This window comes from Centropristis striata, chromosome 14 (genome assembly GCF_030273125.1).
Source record: "Centropristis striata isolate RG_2023a ecotype Rhode Island chromosome 14, C.striata_1.0, whole genome shotgun sequence".
Lineage (NCBI taxonomy): Eukaryota > Metazoa > Chordata > Actinopteri > Perciformes > Serranidae > Centropristis > Centropristis striata.
Genome location: NC_081530.1, coordinates 7,274,571 through 7,292,833, shown reverse-complemented (window position 1 = coordinate 7,292,833; position 18,263 = coordinate 7,274,571). Strand labels below are relative to the sequence as shown.

The 18,263-nt window shown below is 39.0% G+C and overlaps 1 protein-coding gene across 1 annotated transcript; it reads left to right on the top strand.

The window, feature by feature from the left end:
* The first annotated feature begins 457 nt into the window (after positions 1–457).
* kpna6 (karyopherin alpha 6 (importin alpha 7)) lies at positions 458–16,145 on the top strand. Its single transcript, XM_059350286.1, is given in 16 exon segments — positions 458–537; positions 1,489–1,635; positions 5,881–6,013; positions 6,151–6,243; positions 6,423–6,522; positions 6,611–6,705; positions 7,444–7,575; positions 7,671–7,759; positions 7,879–7,927; positions 7,929–7,979; positions 9,442–9,605; positions 9,700–9,778; positions 11,205–11,330; positions 12,528–12,655; positions 14,050–14,234; positions 15,221–16,145. Coding segments are annotated over 16 exon segments (1,839 nt in total). The 3' UTR covers positions 15,409–16,145.
* Positions 16,146–18,263: the final 2,118 nt, after the last annotated feature.

Genomic DNA, 18,263 nt, shown 5'->3' with positions numbered 1-18,263 from the left:
TGCCAAATTTGGTGCTTTTATCAAAAAATTAACGATTTTTATGATATATTGAGCTATGCTGCCCCACTACATCAGTTTTAAGCAGTTTATCCGAGAATTGACAATTAAATATATGTTGTCCTAAATTGATTATGAATACACATATACAGGGCCGGCTCTAGGCATAGGCGACATAAGCGGGCGTCTAGAGCGTCATCTGTTGGAGGGGCGCCGCCAGTCACCCTCGAGGGAGAAAAAAAACAAAACAATAATAATTTTCAATGTCCATATAAATATAACGTGATGTCATCTTTTTTAAAATGCCTTTTTGTGTGAAGACACAAAAGTTAGGCACATTTTTCGTGGGGTTTGCACTTTCATTGTCTGTCTTGTCTCTAACTTTGTTAGCAGTCTCCGTGAATTTACTTGTAAGTGAATAATTATATAGACAGTTGTATTATATAGCCTGGTTGGTACCATGGGCAAACAACAACAGGAGCCCCCCCTCCCCGTGAAACAGCAAGCGAAGCTGTTCAACATGAATGGATCCCACCTAGGGCACCAAATGGGCTAGAGCCGGCCCTGCATATATATTTGATTGTATAGGGACTATCTGGATCCTGTACTGAAGGTGAATAAATTTAAGGAGAGAAGTCTTTTGTGAGGCTGGTGCGTCCTCTGGTGTCTTCAATTTAGCTATATAACTAACCATACATCCCCAAACAGAAACAAATTTTATAGGTGTTCCCCTGAGAATATATTTAATTTTCTCCAGGTCTAAGTACAGCATGAGGTCCTTAAGCCACAGGGAAGCTTTGGGGGCAAATGGCGACTTCCATTCCAACAAAATTCTTCTACGTGCTAATAACGTGTCTTATTTAACCCATTGAGGCCTGAAAAATCACTGGGCGATTTTAAAATAAGCCTCTAATTTTGTGGAAATTCTGGAAAATTCTGGGAAAAAAAGTGTCAACTCTTCTACTAAATAATAGATTTTTCAGCCTCTGTAGCAGATAGAAATGAAATTCAAAAAGGTATTTGAGAGCTTATACAAATACTACAAAACGACGTATCCGCTTTCCAGGCTTCAATGGGTTAATATGTTTATCATTTGGGCTCTGTGTATACCTTTATTGGGCAACGTATCCTGGGAGATACAACTCATAAAATCCAAAATATTGCATATATATATATATTGAATGTGGAAATATTTTTCTTAGGGCCTAAAGACATAAGTGATAACACTAAATTATTTTTTGCAACTTATTTTCTACTCCTGCCTGTTTTAGGGTTAATAATGTGTCTTATTTAATCCATCCATGATGAATGCATGGATGGACTGTTGAACTTCATCAGTTTTAAGCAGTTTATCCAATAATTGACAATTACATATATGTTGTCCTAAACTTAAATATATTTGATTGTGTAGGGACTATCTGGATCCTGTCCTGAAGGTGACTAAATTTAAGGAGAGTTCTTTTGTGGGGCTCGTGCGTCCTCTGGTGGCAGGAAGTCGGCGTTATATTTTGACGTTTCCGTCTCCGGCAGACATATTGCTTACAGGAGCAAATTCTGGAAAGCTAGAAGAGAGAAAGGATTTAAAACTGATTTACATCTTCACGACTTGATACACCCAAGCGACATAAGACATAATGGGTAAGCTGTTCGGCAAACTTAGAGTCCAGATGTGGTATGAGGCGGTGAAAGGATCGGGCTGTGTCATGGTTATAAAACCCTCATCCTGTCACTGTTGTTCAGCTAACTAGGTAGCTACGTTGTTAGCTAGCTAGGTAGCTAACTCTGCGTAGTACCGCAGGATGAGGAGCTATTTTAGGCTAGTTTACTTAGCGTCACAGAAAGCGGTCTACTTTTAGGATAGTGTTTCTTCTGATATCAGATGTCATTCGAGGTGTAATTGTGTAATTCCAGCGTTAGAAAGGAGCCAATGCTAGCTGTTAGCCAACTTAAGGAAACTTGGCTAACAGCTAACTAAGCTAGCACCGCGCTGTACCGCTACAGTCTTTCTGAGGTGGGAAGACACGTATACTTTAATGTATTAAGGTGTTATCAATTTCAAAATATCATTTGCCAGTTTCTCATGTGACTCCCGTGTTTCTGTACATGTATTGTGAGCGGTGCCGTTAGCTGTTGAGGTGAAAATAACACGCTAGTGCTGCTCAGTGGAGGTTTCTAACGTTATGTAGCATTAGCTGTGTGTCGGTCACGGTGGTATTTGGTGGCTACGTTCACTAAAACACGATCCTAACTTGTCAGTAGATTTCCAACGATTCAGAAAGGCTTTAAGGCATCACTTGTGCGATGACACTATTTACTAGTCATATGTAATAGGTGTGTGTGCGCAGTGGCTAGCGCTAACCTTAGCTTAGCTATGTTAGCTTGAAGCATTACACCTTGTTCTTTTTTTCCTTTTTTTTTTTTACAATGCTTTATTGAAAATTACACAAATAAACATTTCTGGCACGTATTTCACAGTACATACCTTGCATAAGTGTTGAAAGAGTGCTAGGTGAACATCAATCAACAGTAAAAACCTATAATAATAACATCAATATTGTAAATTCAGAGCAGTTGAAATAAAATACATAAATACAAAAAAAATGCATATAAAACAGTCTAAATGTTTGTAACCTTGTTCTTCAGCACCCTACAGTGACACTGTAGTTTTAATGCTTATATTATATTATAGGGCTGCACGATTATGGACAAAATGATAATCACGATTATCTATAGTAAAAAATACATACACACAAAACCCATTCTGTAGGGAATTGGGGTGGGGGGGAGGCATTGGATTTTTAGAAATATGCTATTTTTCAGCAGTTTACAGACCAGATGTGCTTGCCATACAATCCAATTTTTAAACATCACAACATTAATTTTTCCATGGTGTTCCAAGGATCTTGGTGTGTTGATGTACAGTGGCAAAAATAAGTATGTGCACCCTTAGGAAATACCCATTTTCTGTTGTAATTGGTCATAATATGTGGTTTAAGTCACATATATAGAGGAACACAATGTGCTTAGTCTAATACCACAGCAACAATTATAATACAATAAACATTCACAGTGCTGGTGGGAAAAAAAGTAAGTGAACAATATATTCCTAGTTGTTCTTCTTTTGAAGATTTTGACAATACAGTAAAAAAAAAAAGTGAGATAGTGATTTTCATGTGAAAGGAAAAGATGGAACATTTTTGACAGCTTGCTAACATCAGTAAGCACAATTATTCGACATATTCAACATTAAAGTGTACACTAGAATGTGCATGTGCCAGGGGTCCCCCATTGTTTCCAGACTGTTCCTGCACAGGATTTTGTTTAGGGTCGCTTTGTTTGTTATACCTTCACATTTTTCATTTACAGTGACATTACTGGTTCATTGTATTAATACAAAATAGTGTACAAACTGTCCAAAACAATCTCATGTTATTGTACATGGAAATATAACACACAGAAATCAGGCTGGACCAAAACATCTGGTCATAATAATAATTATTCATACTGTAGCAAGAATCGTATTGCCCCGCCCTTGGGTTACATTAGTTGTTAACATTAGAGTGTCCTAGACTTGAATCACCCTGGGTGCTTGATTTGTCACAAACAGACTTTAATTAAATTTCATGATTATTTCATAGGGACTACAGTATACATAGAGCGTGGCACAGTAATTGTTTGTTGTGCCGAACTTGGTCAGACAAAATTTAATCGGGTGGATTTGATTTAGCAAATAACACACAAAATAAATGATGCAGTATAGCCATTCAGGTAGTTTGTTTGAGATGTGTTTGAAGATATTATGATACATCTGCTATTGTGATTTCTGCAACCACCATATAAACAGAGGGTTTCAATTCCACGGCCTTTGTTTTGGGGACGTTAGCAGTAATCTCTGTAGCATCTAACACAAAACCTCAGCAAATAAAACTCAATCTATCAGTGTGGCCAGATATTCGGAACATAATTTTTAAAACTTTTTTAAACTCATGCCATACTGCTTTCTTTCCTCAAGACACTCCTTGCTTGGTATGTTCTCCTCTGAAATGCCAATGCAGACGTGTCCTCTGCAGGGCTATTTCTGTGCCATCCAGCCCAAACGACAAACAGTCAGCGCAGTTCACATACAGCAGCTAATCAAACTAACAGTACAGAAATTAGAGCATCCAGCCGCAACCTGTGCTCGTGTGACGTCCACGCCTGTGGCTTTACCATCTGGACACATTACACACATGCATAAGCTTTTTATGAGGCTGGTTGTGCTCATGCCCTCAAACCATAACATGACCTCAATTTTCGCCACTTGTTCCGATATTAACCTCGGAAACTCCCGCTGTTACAATGGAGGGATTTTGGCACAGAAGGTTGGCACCACCTTGTGTTGGTGGCAGGTTTCAGTGTTGTCTCTACACCTCTCTCTCTCTCTCTCTCTCTCTCTCTCTCTCTCTCTCTCTCTCTCTCTCTCTCTCTCTCTCTCTCCTCTCTCTCTCTCTCTCTCTCTCTCTCTCTCTCTCTCTCTCTCTCTCTCTCTCTCTCCCTCCCCCCCCTGTAGCCCCCGGGTGACTCAGGGATCTGCCCAGTGCCCTGTTCTGGTGGCATGACTGCACAAATGCTGAGAATGGCAGTTTGTCCTGTGTGGGCACCAATTTATGCTAACTCTGCGATTTAACTCTACTGAATAAATACGTTTGTTCTGTCCGCCAGCTGACCAGTTGATGAATAGCTTAGCTCTCTGTGTGTGTGTGTGTGTGTGTGTGTGTGCGTGTGTATTTATAGGCTGTGTTGTCCAGTTTCTATGAGCTTGTTTATACTGGGCCTTTTTATATATAGACCTGTGTACATGCTGTGTCATCATCATGACTCTGAGATTAGAGAGGAGATGTCAGGGGGAAACAAATGCAAATTTTGTCTGTCACATGTTCACTTACTCGTCCTTACACATGGTGTGCTTGCAAAGTTCAACTAAGATGAATCCAACGGGGCAGATATGCAATAGCCAGCTCTGGGTGGTCAAAAGGAATGTCACCTTGTAGAGAAAATGAACAGGATTTGCACATCATTACATTCTATTTTTATTAATAACAATATATTATGAAGTAGCATGCTTTCTGGAAATTCAATAATGAAAAGGTATTTTTGAAATTACCACACGGTAAAGCCTATTTTTGTATGTTCTGTACTCTTAAGTTGGCAAAAAAGTGCAAAGTCACTGTTGAAAACATTTAAATATTCCTGTAATGCAGTTCAGTTTCTTGTTTTTCAACATCATAATAGAAACATTGCAGACAAAAAAACATCTTTATATCATTTGATAAGATTGCCAAGCCCTAATTAATTACCGATTATAGTGTCTGTTATGAATTCAGAGTATACATGACAACTCTCATCACAGTGGTGGCTGAGACAACGGCTAGCAGCTAATGGTGCTAATGTCACCACGAACAGTCCAAAAACTGGCAACAGTGAATAGGCAGGTAGCCATTATGTTTCTGTGACAACGCTGTGGGCATTATCAGAGCAGTATCATATCAGCCATATGAGAGCAGTGTAGAGCGGCAGCGCCTGGGAAAAACACAAGGACTCGCATTCACAAACATTCACGCATGGCCGGACTAGCTTCCACAAAAATTTGTTGTTGACAAAGAAAGGAGAAGGTCAGATTAAAATGCATACAAAGTGAACTTGACTTTTCCGGTCAGGATGCCATTACTCTGCTATATATTTACATAGTACGTTATATTTAAAAAGTATTATAATGAAATAGCCTGCCTGACCTAAATATATATTCACTGGCACGCATGTAAGCTCTGAGCAAATGGTGCGCAACTTAGTTCCTGCCTTTTTTGGTTTTACTCATGATGTCTACCTATGTCTGTTGCCCATCAGAGCCGTCAGCCAGTCCGCCAAAGATAACTACAGGATGAACCGCTACAAGAACAAAGCACTGAACCCAGAGGAGATGAGGCGCAGGAGAGAGGAGGAGGGCATCCAACTCAGGAAACAGAAACGAGAACAACAGGTATTACACCATACCTGTCAATCCCACTCTTCAGATCCCTTATCTCTGTGTTTCTCTGTCGGCATGTAGCCCAAGTATATTGAACATAATCTGCTTTAACTGTGTCTCTGTGGGCTCTGATAATCTTTTAATCACAGCTTTTCAAGAGGAGGAACGTGGATGTTCTCAATGAAGAGGAGGCCATGTTTGAGAGTCCACTGGTGGACTCGTACCTAAGCTCTCCAGTAACAGTAAGTGTCTGTTTTTACAAATACCACTCACACAAGATAGACAAAGAGAGGTTCACACAGGAATATTATTTTTTTTTGTTCATGTCTAGCCACTTTTTCAGCCTGCAGTTGTGAGAATAATTAGAATAGTGTGGGCCGAGGAGATCAAGGGTTGAGTGTTTGTGCATGCATTGTTGCAGGAAGGAGTCATCACCAGAGACATGGTGGAGATGCTTTTCTCGGAGGATCCAGAGCTTCAGCTCGCCACAACACAAAAGTTCAGAAAACTACTTTCCAAAGGTATGTATTGTGTTCTTGCGGTGTTGAGGTCACCATGGACCAAGCAAAAAAAAAAAACCTACATCGATTTTACTTCTGTTAATTTCAGAGCCCAACCCACCAATTGATGAAGTTATAAACACGCCTGGAGTAGTGGAGAGGTTTGTGGAGTTCTTGAAGAAGAGTGTCAACTGCACACTACAGGTCAGTCTGTACAAGCTCACTTGCAGTTTGCACTGTGCATTAAAAGCACAATCTTCTTCTTCTATCAGGTCTATATTTAATATTTCAAGTGACAAATGCCTGTAAACTGACAAATGCCTGTGTCATCTGGCATGCTAGCTGGTAACATTATCATACAACTTTAAATGCATTTCATCCAAGTAAATAAACAAGCTGCATTAGATATTTGTGTTTTAAACCACTGTACACTGATGATAAGCAAGACAATAGCTTGACATTAAACAACTTCCTGATTGGCTATCATTTTTGCAGCTCTGTACAAAGCATTGTATAAACTTTTATCATCAATCATAGACCATGTAAAATAATTAGATGTTGTCACCGTGACATCACCCATTCAGTTGTAAAATGTTGTTTTGAAGCCCTAAGATGTGCATTTTGGCAATCACCGTCATACTCTTTTGGGGCCGGAAGTGAACTGGGAAGGAGGATGCTAAGTTATCAGCTAATGGCTCGGTTAGCAAGACGCATCAGTTATTCAAAACATTTGACTCCTGAGAGTTTAGTTCAACCGAGTGCTGAACAAAAAATTTTAGGTGACCAGAATGATGCAGTTAACTACGATGAAGTGAAAACCCACTTTGAAAGTGTCAAAGTTTTAAAATGATTTTGTTCTCATAGAAAAGTAGGTTGCTGCTTAAAAGATGTTAAATGATGTAAAATGCCCCTTTTCCCCGATGACATTTTGTGCCCTTGCAGTTTGAAGCAGCTTGGGCACTGACCAACATAGCATCAGGCACGTCCATGCAGACAAAGACAGTGATTGAGGCTGGAGCAGTGCCAATTTTCATTGAACTTCTTAACTCAGACTTTGAGGACGTTCAAGAACAGGTAAGACAAAGCGGGTTTGGCATGATGACATGATGTTTGTTAGTCTTACTCCGGTCCCCAATGTCTATTGATAACAAAGTTTGTTTTTTCTGCAGGCTGTGTGGGCCTTGGGTAATATTGCAGGGGATAGTGCGGTGTGCAGGGACTATGTGCTGAACTGCAACATCCTCCCACCATTATTAATGTAAGTCCTTCTTCTTTGCCTCTGTAGAAGGAACACTTACTGAGGCCTTTAGCTGTCCTACCTATAATAACAGTTTTTGATACTCTCATGTATTAAGTTGCCTTTCTTTATCATTTCAGGCTTCTGACCAAATCCACTAGATTGACCATGACTAGGAATGCAGTTTGGGGCTCTGTCTAATCTCTGTAGAGGAAAAAACCCTCCACCTGCTTTTGAAAAGGTACCACTTGTCCTCATCAAGTCAAAACCAAAGATTTTAAGATCAGACCTGCTAACTTTCCCAAATTTCAATATCTTGCTATGGAAGTGTGGCAATGCATGTATAATGGTTAATACAGATTGGACACACAGTCGGGTGCAGAATAAAGCCTGTCAGGATTTAACTCACTGTCCTCGCCATTCATGCAATACCCAAGTCTACAACAATAGTTATTACTAAATCATAGAAGATATAGAGATATTTGCAAAACCTGGTTGTCGACTCCCAGCTCAACTGAGCGGTTGCTGCAATATTTACACTGGAGATCGAATGTCACAGGAAAAGTATTCAAACCGTATAAGATTTATTTTCTTAACTCGGTCTCTTTGTGAAAAGATAATTCAATAACCTACACCCTACAGTTAGGTTAAACAATCTCTGAGCAGCAGTTCTGGTTGATGGGGCCAGAAAGCAGGGCTAATATTTACTCCTGATTAACTTTATAGCAGCCATATGGATATGTTATAGCCATCATTAAAGACCTGTGTTAACTTGATTAAATCAAAGCCATTCAGTGTGAGACGCATGTAAGAACCTGGTCAGGTCCATTCAAACCAACAGTAAATGCTGGTTGACCCCAGGTCATGTCTGCAGTGTGTGAAAACAAAATAATAATGGTCATAGTTGTGTATATTTAAATACTCTTACTAGGGAAATTCATACATAATTTGTTATGCACCTCAGTTTTGGGGCACTGTTCGGTATGTTTTTGGTACCACAGGGAAATCAAAACTAGAGCTGCAACAATTATTCGATTAATCGAACAATAATCGATTATTAAATTAATCGTCAACTATTTTGATAATCACATAATTGGTTTTGAGCAGTTTTTTAAAGGCAATAAGTCCAAATTCTCAGATTTCAGCTTCTTCAATGTGAATATTTCTGGTTTCTTTGTTCCTTTATGACAACGAACTGAATATCTCTTTTGGTTTGTGGACAAAACAAGAGATTTGAGGGTGTCATCTTGTGTTTTGGGAAACAGTAATTGATATTTTTATACATTTTATTGACCAAACAAGTAATCGATTAATCGTTTAAATAATCGACAGGTTAATCGATAATGAAAATAATAGTTAGTTGCAGCCCTAATCAAAACCATTTAACAATGGCTCATTGGCAGCAATAAACACGCATAGCATTAGCTACTATAAAATTATAATAATGTACAACTTTGGCATGGTTTGAATCTGCAGTGAGAAGCTGTGTGACAAGATTGAGATAATGTTCCTCTGAAGGGTGTCAAACATGTTGTTGTGAAATCTTTAGTTTCCTGTTTTTTATTTCAGTTACCTTGAAAAAACAACACTCTTTTCCTTCAATCTTCTGAAAAGTTTCACTTAAAAAAGTTTCTGTTTGGGCATTGTTGAATTCATGTTTCCCCCCCCCCATCATAAATATGTATTACGTCTGTGCTGTCTAGGTGTCACCCTGTCTGCCAGTTCTGTCCAGGCTTTTATTTAGCAGTGACCCAGACTTGCTGGCAGACGCCTGCTGGGCCCTGTCCTACCTCTCAGACGGCCCCAATGACAAGATCCAGGCTGTCATCGACTCTGGCGTTTGCAGGCGCCTTGTAGAGCTACTCATGTACGTCCAGCCATACTCTCAGGTGTCTCTGTCACAGTAAACATGACCTGTAAATACTTAAAATTCTCTCTCCAACATACCTCATTTTCTGCAGGCACACAGACTATAAGGTGGCCTCCCCTGCCTTGAGAGCTGTAGGAAACATTGTCACTGGAGATGACATCCAAACACAGGTCAGTGTATATTCAGTTTACTGTGTATATACTGATTGTATATTCAACTGAGGTTTCAGGCGCACAACTTGGTGAAACCATAATGTATGAAGGAGCCATACTGTTGCTTTAAATAGGATACACTCCGTTAGAGATTAGTTAATTCCATTTTTTTCATTCATTTTGGAATGGGGCTGCACCATTCTGGAAAAAATGTGAATTACAATTTTTTTGCTTAGAATTGAGATCACCATTCTCTGGCAAGATTTTTTTCACAAAATGTTTATTGCACTGATGAACTTTGACAAAACAAAAAATACAGTGCTTATGGCAAGGGCATAGTAGTAGTTATATCATTGGAATACAAAATAAAAATTGAGACATGCGGCTGATAACAACTTCCTCCTATCATCATATGTATATCAAACAGTCTGATTTCCTTAGAACGTAGAGTGTATGGCCCTGAACACAGCACTTCAGAACTGGCTTAAAGATTCCTGGCCAGAAACACAAGTCTGTCAACATGTTGAGGCTTCAGTGACGAACGGTGACATGTCACAATGTTCCCACCTGTACTGAACAGCTGTTCAGAAGGAGAGCTTGTCGCAGGAATACACAGGTATTTCCTCGCTAGCACAGACAGACGTGGTGGATATTGACCCTTATTTTGCCCCCACCAGATTAAGGGGTCATCTTCACTGTCGATGTTGCTTGTCAGAAGAATTGACGCAAGCTCTGAGGACACTGCTTGTTTTAGGTTGTCAGAATCAGATTTAAGGTGATTGTAGAGATTTGGGGTGTTGCCTTGCGGTGCTGCAACGAGGGCAAAACACACTTTACAATGCACCTGACACTGTTTGTCATCGTCTGGCTTAAACCCGAAATACTTCCACACCGCAGAAAGCGAACCTTTTTTGGGCACACAAGGTCGGTTCGGGTCGGCTTTTCGTCGCCATCCATTCAACCAGTCCCGCTTTAACTCACTCGTTCCAAACACTCAACTGCAGGCGGGCTTCCTCCGCTGAATCACGTGTTAACGTAAAGACTCTTTACCATTGGTTGAGGGAGGGCGCAGCGGCAATGCTGCGTTTAGGGGCGCTGGAAAAAATCCGGGAGGAAATGGGAGCACTTGTTCCTGATGCAACTCGAGATATAAAATGCTTCAGAATCAATGTGTGTAGAAATGAAATCACGTGTATGTGCGACTCGAGATCGCGATTTTTTTCCCCGATTTATCGTGCAGCCCTATTTTGGAACATCTAGTTTGTGGTATTGTTGGATCGACAGGTGTTTCTATCATTGAATTCCCAGGTACTGTTTATATATCTTTTCCAAGATTAATTTATCGTTTTTTGTTTAGTTTTACTAACAATTAGGGAAACTTTAGTGTGACCCTTTTCTTCTCATAATCATAATGTTTTTGACCCGCCTGTGTTGCTGTGTGTAGGTGGTGTTGAACTGCTCAGCCCTGCCCTGTCTGCTGCACCTTCTCAGCAGTGCTAAAGAGTCCATCCGCAAAGAGGCATGCTGGACCATCTCAAACATCACAGCAGGAAACAGAGCACAAATTCAGGTGATGCGTGCACACTGAGCTTATAACTCACCACACTATGTGACATTTATACAAATAAATTGCACTGGGAAAAAAAGTTTTTTTTTGAAAGGAGCACAATTATTTTAAGCATCTATTTAACTTAACGTGTTGAAATGTGAGCACCATACAGTATTTCTGACCTTACATAATCACAGGTAGTGTTATTTATTCTGTCTGTGTTTTTTTTCTAGTTTTTTTTCCATAACTCTGAATCATACTGCTTTTTACTATTGCAAAGAGAAACTTTTTTTTCTTGTATATCAGTGTTGTAATTTTTAATCATCTAATCTGAGTCATTGCCCAACACAAGAACAATCTGCTGTAACCCCCAAGATGATTAGTCAACCTTTGAATACTGTGGCGAGGACTAACAAGTGCTAAAAGTCGCCAGATGATGTCATACGTGCATTTGCATATTGGTGACTGGATCAAGCATCATTTGCAACAAACTTAGTGGTTGGCTGACCACCTTCCTGTTTGTGCATGGTGTAAGAAGAGAGACTCATGTTGTAGACAGAAGAGCAGCAACACTCTGAGCAGCCTGCATGGGAATTTATTACAATATAATACTTGTTTTTTTTCTGTGATGATCTGAAAAAGTTGCTAAATTTGTCGCTCGTCGATTTTTAGAAAAAAGGTTTGTTACAGTCCTTCTGCACCCAAGACACAGTAGCACTTCTGTCAGATAATGCACCACTTCTCCCAGAAAATTGTTGCAATTACAAATGCTTTGGTATACACATGTTTATTGCAACACAAAAAAGCAGCAAAAAAAGCCAAATCTCATATCATTCTACACAGAACTCCAAAAATGGACAAAATTGGTACTTTTCAAAATTGTTAGAAATAATTGTTTTTCAAGCATGTGGTGCTCCTTTAATTTGTATTTAAACTCACCTGTGGCAAGTAACAGGTGCTGGCAATGTAGAAATCACACTTGCAGCCAGTTAAAATTGAGAAAAGTTGATTCAACATTTGTATTGTGTGTCTATGTATACCACACTGAGCATGGAGAACATGTGAATACCAGTATGTGCAATTACAATAATTTTCTGGGAGAAGTGGTGCATTGTCTGGCAGAACTGCAGGGGTAATATTTTTGGCCTTGACTGCAACTACATTGAAGCTGCTTTTTGAGACACGCCCCTGATTTTATATCTTGTCGTTCCCCCACAGACGGTAATTGATGCCAACATCTTCCCCGTGCTGATCGACATTCTACAGAAAGCAGAGTTCAGGACTAGGAAGGAGGCGGCCTGGGCCATCACTAACGCCACCTCTGGAGGAACACCAGAACAGATCAGGTCAGACTTACAGTATATAAACTACAGTATATCACATGACAACATTTGGATGAGATTATTGTTTCTGTTTGTTTAGTCAGCCAAGTCCTGTCAGTACCAAGGTTATTATAGTTAACGAAAACTAACGAAATAACAAAAACTAGAATCTAAAAAACATTTTCATTAACTGAAACAAAAATAGAAACGAGGGTTTTTTTTGTTTGTTTTTTAAACTAACTGAAACTGTATTGTGTGGTTACAAAACTAACTAAAATTATAGTGAAAATGTCCTTAGTTTTCGTCTTTGTCAACTTTTCGCATACGTAAACCTTTTTGGTTGAAATGAAATCAATTTCATATATTTGGTTTTATGACTTAATAAACTTATTGGAGCGGAGATGGATAAGACAAGGGATATAAAGGCAACATTTATTGTGACTTTTTTTAAAATCTGGCACCCAAAAACTAAACTAAAACTAAGCATTTTTAATTAAAACTAACTGGGAAACAAAAAATCACAACGAAATTAAAACTAATGAAGAAATCCCAAACTAACCTTGGTCAGTACCAAGTTCTTTACATGTATTGTAGTATTTGTTAATGAATTATCAGATTTTTATCTGACAATGACAGACTGACACAATAAAGAAATTTAATTTGGATTTACCTACTTATTCCCACGGAGTAATCGTGATTTGAAAAGTGAATAGTCACGCAGCATTATGCACAAGGAGGTGTCATGGTGCTGAGCATTCTGGGCTAAATAAGATTGAACCATGAAGATATATTATCTTAAATGAACTAAAATACATTTGATTAATTAGAAGACATTTGTACTTCATTCAATCTGTACAGTATAATCAAATCTAATGTCGCTGTGTGAAAAGCACCTGAACCATATTGATGGGATGGTCTGAGTGTTTTAAACAAATAATAACAATGCAACACACACACACACACACACACACACACACACACACACTGTTGATAGTTTTTCGCTCCAATTGTGCAGGATAATAAAGCTCTAACCCTCAATTCATTAATTCGGAAGCTTTGGGGATCCAGACAGGTAGTACACAGTAATGTTGTGAGGCAGTTACCTCGCTGTTGGCTACAACTTGAGTCCTATTTTTTTTATCCTATATTTGTTTTCAAAATTGTATGCAAAATTACCTTTTTTTCGATCCCTGTTTACAATGTAAACAATGCATATAATGTAGAGATGACTATCACTGAATAACTGATACTGAAAGAAAACTCTTCTCAAACAAGTTGTGCATTTAGAATGAGCGTCCTTTTTCTGACTTCTAAGCTGATTAATGGTAGTTTATTTGTGATGTAGAGCGAGGGCGGTGTAAACATTAAGGGTCAGATCTGAAAATGCGTTGTATCTGTGTGTGTGTGTGTCCATACAGATATCTGGTGAACCTGGGCTGCATTAAGCCCCTGTGTGACCTGCTGACAGTGATGGACTCTAAGATCGTTCAGGTGGCTCTCAACGGGCTGGAGAACATCCTGAGGCTGGGGGAGCAGGAGGCCAAGCAGGAGAACAACGGCAGTGGAGTTAATCCTTACTGCAGCCTCATTGAAGAAGCCTATGGTAGGAAACTCATTACCAGTGACACATGTAGCAGTGATGTTCTTTTAATGTTGTGTACAAAAATTGTATTATATTACATTGTGTACTGCTCCCATTGTCTATACACCCATGGTCCTCAGGGGTCTAAAAGGACCACATGACATTTGACTGGTTTTAGGACATGTGGAAAAAAAATTACCAACTTTTTTTTTCACCTGTTAAGGCAACTCATGACTCACACATTGATATATCATTTTCTTTCTTTTTTCCATTGTTATTGGTCCATTTTAGTCAAAAAAAATATAAAATTAGGCCTCATTTCAAGAGAAAAAAAAGTAATAAAACCTGATTTTTTTTTTTCAGTAGTAATAGTGGGGGAAAAAATGTCTTGATGGGAATGCACAGTAGTAGTAGGTTATGACAACTTTTAGTGAAAATTATGTTTTGAAAACATTGTACATTTTTAGATGACAGCAAAATATAAAAATGTATAATGTATAAAAATGAAGAAAGATTACATTTATAAGCAATTCTATGAAAGTTAACCTATATTAATCGTATGTTGAAAATGATTTGAGGTCAAAAAAGGACCCCTGACCAGAACTGACCAGTGTCAGTTGGTGTAACCAGTATTTCCCCCCCCCATAAAAATCTGATTATACACAGGGAAATAAATGTGAACTAAAATGAGAAAAAATACATTCCACGTTTACATTGCAACATTATGATATATAACAAATTTTACATAATTTGTCTAAACTTTTGGAAGAGATGGTTGTATTTAGAATATGTTCTGCTCAATACTGACAAAATGTGTAAATGTAGAAATAATTTAAAAAAAAAAGTTAATATGATGTTTTTTTTTAAATTAAGTAATTATATGTATAAGTCCACTTAAATACACTGTAGGTGGATGAAGAATGTAATATTTATCATTTTTTTGTGGTTACACCATTTGACATCTTGCCAACCTTTATTTGTCACTGACCCATAAATTGTTTTTCCAGGTCTCGACAAGATCGAGTTCCTCCAGAGCCACGACAACCAGGAGATCTACCAGAAGGCTTTCGATCTAATCGAGCACTACTTTGGGGTGGAGGACGAGGACAACAGCCTAGCCCCTCAGGTGGACCAGGCCAACCAGCAGTACCTTTTCCCCCAGCAGGAGGCGCCCATGGAGGGTTTCCAGCTATAAGTCGGCACCCCTCTCCCCTAAAATGCACCCCCTCCATACCTCCTCATCCCATGGAGGACCCCTAGATGCCTGAGTCAAACTTTAATGCCCGCTTCCCTGATCTGCCACTACCCCCCCTGACGTCTACCATCTCAAACACACACAGACACCCCCACCCTTTGGAGGAAAGCTAAAACTGTCCCGCTCTCCAGCCGAAAAAAAATCTCCCATCTCTCCCAAACCGGTGGAGTGACTTCTTACAGGGCCATGTGTTTTCTGGCCAAGGGGAGAGCGCCACACAAACTCCGTTACACTTAGAAGAGGAAGCCCAAAGTGTGAGTCTGCCCTGGCTTCAAAATGCACACACAGACATGTTCCTGCCCTTTGATAGCTCTCATTGGCAGTAACGATGGTTTGTTGGTTAATATCTTTATATACATTTTCATTTCTTTTTCCAATGGGACATTTCCTGTTTTCAGGATTACCCATGCATCCTCATGCAAAGTCCAGACACCGGGATGCATGAGGTGAGATATGCCTAGCTCTTGATGTCAGTCTGACTTTCAAAGAAAAAAAAACCCTAGCAACATGATCCCTTTTTTTGTTTTATGATTTATGATTTTCCCTAACACTTATTTATCTGCACCTTTTTTGTGCTTGTGATTTTTTTTTCTTTTTCTACACATAGTAGAAAAAACTCTGCCCCCTTGCTTAGAAGTGATTTTTTTTCTTTTCTTTTTTTCTTTCATTGTATTAACTTTTTTTTTTTTTAGTGGGGCAAATTTCAGGGGGGGGGGGGGAGATGGGGAAAAGTGTAAAAAAAAAAAAAAAAAAGAAGAAAAAAAAATGTAGAAAATTATCTGAACTTAGGAAGGGCTCTGGATGGGATATTGGAAAAGGGTTTTTTTTTTGTTTTGTTTTTTTTAGAGGATATGTTTAAAGATCTAGAAAAAAAATCCAGTTTTTGAGGGTGGTATAGTTAGAGATCCAATGTTCGTTGTGTGCTGTGTTATTAATAACAATACATTTGAATTATGAAGTGATCTAACTATTAAACAAGGCACAGCTGGGGATTTAAGGGGGAACTGTGCCGGCAGCAGCACCAACTTATTTTTATATTTAAATAGATTAAAGAAGTTTAAAATAGGGTGAAATGCCACTCGTGGTTAAGACACATTTCTAGTTTAGTCTGATTTCATTGAAGCCCGGTGTAAACATGTTGCTGCTGGTTAGAGAGGCTCCGTACTCCCCCTCCCCAGCTGTATGTGGTAGGGTTTTTGCATGGTGTTCTATAACCCTGCGTACAGTCACTGAGTATCCCTGGCCAAACACAGACAGTTGGCTAGGAGAGTTATAAAGCAGGAAGGGGGCCACAGCTAATTGGTTTGGTGGTGTTAACAGTGATAGTGTAGTGAAGATGGTGGTGTTTTGTTTAGTGGTAGAGTTGATATATAACCTATGGCATTCGTTATCACTATCAGCGAGGAATTGGAATGACGGCTGTTGATGATTTTGCATGGGTCCATTGTGATATTGATGTAAATAGCCTCTCATCTGCCTGGCAAGGAAAGTCCGCCGCTTCTTTGTCCCCCGTGGGTCTAATAACATCCCCAGTTTGGCTAGGGATACTGTATATCTCAGACAAGTGACGAGCCTAACTGCAACCACAAATTCAAGTATAAATATATATTTGAATTTTGATGTATTTGCATTATATAAATATATATATTTGCGCACACTTCATGCACACTTGCACACAACACCAGCAGACACTGTACACACACCTCTCACAGATGAGTGGCTAGTAGCAAGTAAAATAGTTTCCGTAGTCTTTGGAGTGGAAAAAGTAGCTATTTCATTTTAGTTTTTATTTTATTTTTGCTTTTCTCCACAGTGTGAAAATTGCTATTTTGGCTGTTTTTTTGGTTTCAGAGCGCTTATTTTTGTTTATTTATATATATTAAAAAAAAAAAGTTGACCTTTGTTTGGTTTTAACTAAGATTTAAAATTTCTGTTTTAATTGAGACAATGAAAAGAGTTTTTCTCTGTGCACACGCAGGTCTCATGGAAACTTTTTTGTTGTTTCTAGCCACGTGACTTATGATGGTTTAAAACCAGCCCTGTAAACCCTGACCTCGGATCAGCTCAGAGGCTGATCTTGGATCAGGGTTTCAGGCTTTGTGGATGGAGAAGAACTGTGGTCGTGTGATGTTTGACTGACAGGCACTGTGTGAGGAAGAGGTTGATTGACTCTATGACTATGTCCCTATCTGAGTCTGGGAGCCGCTGTTCTGAGGATTACTGAAGCAGCACTAACATGAAATCATGGAACTGTGAACACACTATGTTACTCTCAACACAAATGTTATGGATTAGTCTGTTGAATATATATTTGTTTTTGCAACCAAAAACAAATTTCCTTTTATACGATAGGACGTCTCGTTTAGAGCCTGACCGATACTGTGTTTTTGGAGCCGATATTAGAAAGTAAAAAATTCCAATACATCAGCCGATAGTGTGTACGTACACATGCAACATTACTGTTGATCTTTTAATTTGTTAGAACCTAAAGGCAGAATGGGCTGAGTAGTTCAAGTTTGCTGTTTTGTGATCCGAAATGCAAAGGTCACTTTTCTTGAAGCTAGCTGTATTTTGCTGCAGTGACACAAAGCTCTTGTCCCATGTGTTGAGTGACATTATAGGGTCAACAGGAGGTCAGAAAATAGTTTTCATATGTGCATATCAGACAACATTCATGCCGATAGCTTAATGTCAGCGGATAGAATCGTCGTCGGTCGGGTTCTAATCTTTTTGGATAGACGGGCTTGGATATTGTCCATTTTTTTTGTTTGTGTTACATTTTTACGCAAGCATTT